Source organism: Nannobrachium achirus, assembly GCF_963921795.1.
Source record: "Nannobrachium achirus genome assembly, chromosome: 4".
Classification (NCBI taxonomy): Eukaryota; Metazoa; Chordata; class Actinopteri; order Myctophiformes; family Myctophidae; genus Nannobrachium; species Nannobrachium achirus.
In genome coordinates, this window is record NC_137813.1 from 39,636,464 (window position 1) to 39,641,355 (window position 4,892).

The 4,892-nt window shown below is 44.5% G+C and overlaps 1 protein-coding gene across 1 annotated transcript; it reads right to left on the reverse strand.

Moving 5' to 3' along the window:
* Nucleotides 1–1,584: 1,584 nt before the first annotated feature.
* tcap (titin-cap (telethonin)) lies at nt 1,585–2,992 on the reverse strand (the record flags this gene model as incomplete). The annotated part of the gene is made up of 2 exons (XM_080724349.1): nt 1,585–1,975; nt 2,841–2,992. The coding sequence occupies 2 exons, from the start codon at nt 2,990–2,992 to the stop codon at nt 1,585–1,587; spliced, it is 543 nt and encodes a 180-aa protein (XP_080580475.1).
* Nucleotides 2,993–4,892: the final 1,900 nt, after the last annotated feature.

Below are 4,892 nucleotides of genomic sequence, written 5' to 3' on the forward strand. Positions count from 1 at the left end.
GAAAGATGAATGCTGGGTGTATATTGCGTCAGAGTTGCGTATTATCAGCAAGCTGTTTTCTTCAGGCTGGGAACAGTGGCTAGCCGGATTGTTTCTTGGTCTTCAGAACCTCTACCACAATTGAGAGAACTCCCCTCCCACCCTTGCCTAATGATCATCCATCAATAATCTGATGTTCATGACTTATGGCATCACAGAAAGAAAATGTGGAAACAGAGGAAAATGCAACTCAACATTCATTTTTTATTTATAGAAAAATACAATCTTTGAAATGACACTGCACACGTATACAATACAGTTTCTGATTCAAAAGTCGAGATTCAGTGCACTCAGGAACTACTTGTTATCTTCTATGAAATATATGGACTCTGTGACTGTCACTCAGCTACTAGGTGGATAGTTTGCAGGCATTTCTAAAGGTCACTTTATTAGATACTGCTTCTGATCAGAGGTGTCAGCCCTCTCTCGAACATGCACACGTATCAGACACACACAGCTCCCTTAGCTTGGCTTGGCTTGGTGTGGGCGTGATCATGCTGGAACATTCTGAACCCTTTAGAGGGATCAAAGATTGTCAAGCGCTTCTAGTGCTTCTGGAGGTTGACCAGCTATTGTTATGAAACTGAACAAACTAATGCCAAGGTATGTTAGTCACTCACTCACACCTCCATTCTGCTTGTCCTCTTTCATTCCATCTGCCTTGGTACTTTTTCCCCTCTCCTCTCCTCCCCAGGACTTAGTTTTCTCTTTGCGACATTCTTAACCGGTACTCGGTACATGGTCACTCCACATGGTGTAGAAGTATAAACCACAATACTACAATAATTAAAGTACACTTTCCTTCAACATACATTTCTTTCACCTTTTTTATATACAAAATACATATTGCAAATAAGCTTATGTGCACTGTTCAATGTTCCATAATACAATGCTGTTTGACAGCCATTCTACAGTAAATGCACCGTTTTTTGGCCTGTCTACAGTATGACCGGCTGGAGAAGGGGTCAAGGGGTGGCCAGTCAGTGCGCTGCAGACATGACAATGGCATACGGCCAGTCAGGCTGCTATTTTCCAGGCAGGGATTAGCCCATCGCACAGCTGAAAGAACACACCCCACAGCACGGCTGCCTTTCCATCTTAACAGAGATGCCTTCCTGTCATAATACCATTGCCCACCAAATGTCAAAGACAATGGCAAAGCATAACATTTCCCAGGTACTCTCCTTCCCATTTTGGGATGTAGATAACATTAATAGAGATTGTGGGTGAATGTCACTATGAATTAAATCATCGTTGTCGGGTGGAATCCTTGTATGTCTTGTAAATTAACTAAACTAGTGAAAACAGCCGATCTAGATCTGCTGTTTTGTGCAACGGTCTTGTATGATGAAGCAGGGCGTTGCTTTCCCAAAAAACATACACATTTGAAACATGGAGATACAAGGTTTCTGCCCGACATTGACAAAATCTATACACATCTTTTCATGCTCTTTGCTGATAAACTATGCCCCTTTACTACCCCAGCCCATGAGTTAACCTTCTCGTCGTCCCTCAAACTCCTGTCCCTCTCGTTTGCTTTGGCTTTCAGCCTCTCTGGACCTCCTGTGACATGGAGCGGCCCAGTTCTTTTGGTGCTTTTGCAAATTCCATACGAATCGGCTTGACGGGTGGAAGGTCCTTGGTGATCTCGTCCACACTTCTCTTTTGGGGGCAGGCTCCGTCCGGCTTGGGGAAGGGCCGCAGGTCCTCTTCGGTGTGCGCGGCTCCGCGGCCCAGTCTGATGCCCAGCTCTGCTGGGGTGAAGATGGGCAGAGGCAGGGTGTTCCTCGTTGGCAGCAGCTGGTGCTCTCTAACGTCCCGCTCCACAGTGCCCACTCTGTAGACACCGGAAGGACAGGTCTGGACCAGGGAGCGGGCCTGCCATTGTCGGGCCAGAGTTTCCCTACGAGAGCTGTCGTTCATGTTCATGGTCTGCCTGCAAGCATCAGAGAAAGAGAAGAAGATACGATCTCAGAATCATTCACTTGCTTGGTTAGACCTTAGATGCCTTTCAGCATGAGAATTCTACAAAGAGAGCCAAACCATTGCCGCCAAAAAAGATATCTTCAATTTGATGATGAAATGGATGATTTCATGTATTTGTTAGTCTAATTGAGGATCATGTGTACATTGAGGCTTCACGGGGTTGTTTCAGACTAGCCTACAATACATTATACAATCTCAAATTATAATTTTTATAGAGGGCTCTAAAAGGTTTTACCGCCTCTTGTAAGCAGCCAGTAGCCACCACAAAGCACATGCACTGATTTGGATACATTTTTACTCTCAGCAGGTGCTCTAAGTGATTTTTTCTTTCGTTAAATTAAGTGTTAAATAGAATCTGACAATATTATAGAGTGTTTGTTCAGTAACAGACAGAGTGTTTCCAGCTCCTCAGAAAACAGAAAATGCCTTTTCATGTCAGGAGGCGAATTAGGAGAGAGAACTCCTACAGGATACAGAATAAATAAGTGAAATTGGAAGTGAAGATGCAAATAATTGAGCAGCCAAATTGGAACTGGAACACTTTACAATTTAAGCTGATAAATGGGTACTCTATCCTGATAAGATTATTTGGTAACCCAACTCAAAATGCATTTTCTGTTCATTAAAGAGCTGGAGAGACCCCTGTTACTGAACAAACACTCAGTAGCAATGATTACTATCAGAATATAGGGCTTTAACCTTTTCACACCAGAAGAAAAATCTGTTTTGTTTTAACAAAAAAATATCTCTTTTACACTACCTTTACAGTACTTTAAATGAACTCTGAGGATTTGTGTAGCTCTGTAAGGGCTCACCTGTCCTGGGTCCGAGTCTTTAGGGTAACACTGTGCCAATCAGCAGTGTAGCTCTCCCTCTGAGCCTTGTTCTCCTCTCGTACGCTACAGGCCAGCTGGGCCTCCACCACAGCCCCATCGCACTTCTCCATGACGGTACACACTGGCATCATCTCTGCGCTGTGGGAAGATCTGTCTGTCAGGCTTATCGCTGGTGTGTCTTTTTTCCTCCGCGCTCGTCTATCTCCTCTCAGGACAGAGTCAGTATAGCTTCTCTCTGGCTTTGAGTGTGATTACGGCAGTCTGTCAGCCTGTCAGTGGTTGTCGATGTGGTGCCCAGCAAATCAGGGATGCTCTTTCTCCTCTCTTCAGTCTCTTCAGACTTTCTTTCTCTCTGCCGCTGTCTGTGTCATGGATCGAGTCCATCTGTGACTTTTATAGCCGCCCTGTTGCTATTCCCGATCAGCGATGTCACTCTACAATCAGTGCGCGCTGACATCTGACACCATGTACCCCCTCTGTTTCATTTCCCAAGATCTGGAAGTCACACTGAAGAGGGGTTACGGGTAATTAGGCCAGAAATCCCCTGACACTCATACTGTAATCCCCAATCCCCTATATGACCACTGGCCCCAGCATTTTCCACTTCAGCTGGTACTGGTGGTTCAGTTAGGGGTGAAGCTACAGTATCTGTCTCTTCACACACAAACATGGAGACAATCTATGGAAACAAGTCGACAGCCACAAGGGATTAGTTCCTGGCAGGGGAATCTTAATAGCCATTTGGTCTTGATGTGCATGGAGCTGCTGGCGGCACCTCAATAATGTGGAGAGAGAGATAAGCTCATGTTGACGTTTGTTTTTCACAAATAGCCCAATATACTCACTCACTCACTCACTCACTGAGTCACTCACTCACTCACTCATTCACTCACTCACTCACTCACTCACTCACTCTCTCCCTATCACACACGCACGCACGCACGCATGCACACACACACACACACACACACACACACACACACACACACACACACACACACACACACACACACACACACACACACACACACACACACACACACACACACACACACACACACACACACACACACACACACAAGCTCAGCACCCCAAGCCCCATACCACACAAATCCCTGTGCAGCATGTATGGAATGGCACAGTAGAGCAGGATTCCAACACCACTGCAAATTAACAACAAATGACAACACATGAACCAATATGAACTACATACTTGAAAGTGGATAAGGCATTCCAGACAGTGATGAAACATCTTTTGCACTACCAAGAATCCGATCAAATAAATTGACCAGGTACTTTTCCTATAGATCAGATCAAATAAATTGACCAGATCAGGTACCTTTCCTATAGAGCGTGTCCTACACTGCAGGCAGCATAATAACTCAAACAGTGTTTGATATGCTGGGCCGTAGGTCCCTAAAATCCTAAATGTACCAAAATGCCCCCCTCCCAATTCCCTCAAAATGAAAACATTCTGCATTATAAACATATAATACCGGATACTGCCTATACTGGTAGTTTTCTCCAGTCCTTTCCTATACCGTCATTTTGCTATTGTAATGTTCAGTATTAAATATCATTATTATCCGGGCATCCTGTCATTGTTTTCATTGTTTTGGTTCCTTTGTGCCTGGATAAACTCCTCAGCTGTGAATTTTACCAAACCATCAACAGAAACAGTGTTTATAACAGCCAGGTTTGCATCCATATTTGACCTGGGGCAGTTCAGTATGTGGTGAAAATGTTGCTGGATATTTGGTAAATCATGTTCTTATCACATACCCAGCTGCCTTTATTTGCAAGGGGGTGAGCGGTGAGGGGAATATCCCTGTTGGATAAACTGGGCAAAGACAAATGCCTGGGTGATAATACTTAAAGCTAACCCATAAGATTTATGACCGCTGTTTCCCTCTCCCGAGAGAGGTACGGTAATTGAATTACTGTTCAATAAAGATGGTGGAGCATCCAAGTTGTCCAATCTGGTGTGTCGTTTGCTTCTCAGCCAGGACGGCTGTGAAGAGATACTGTTTT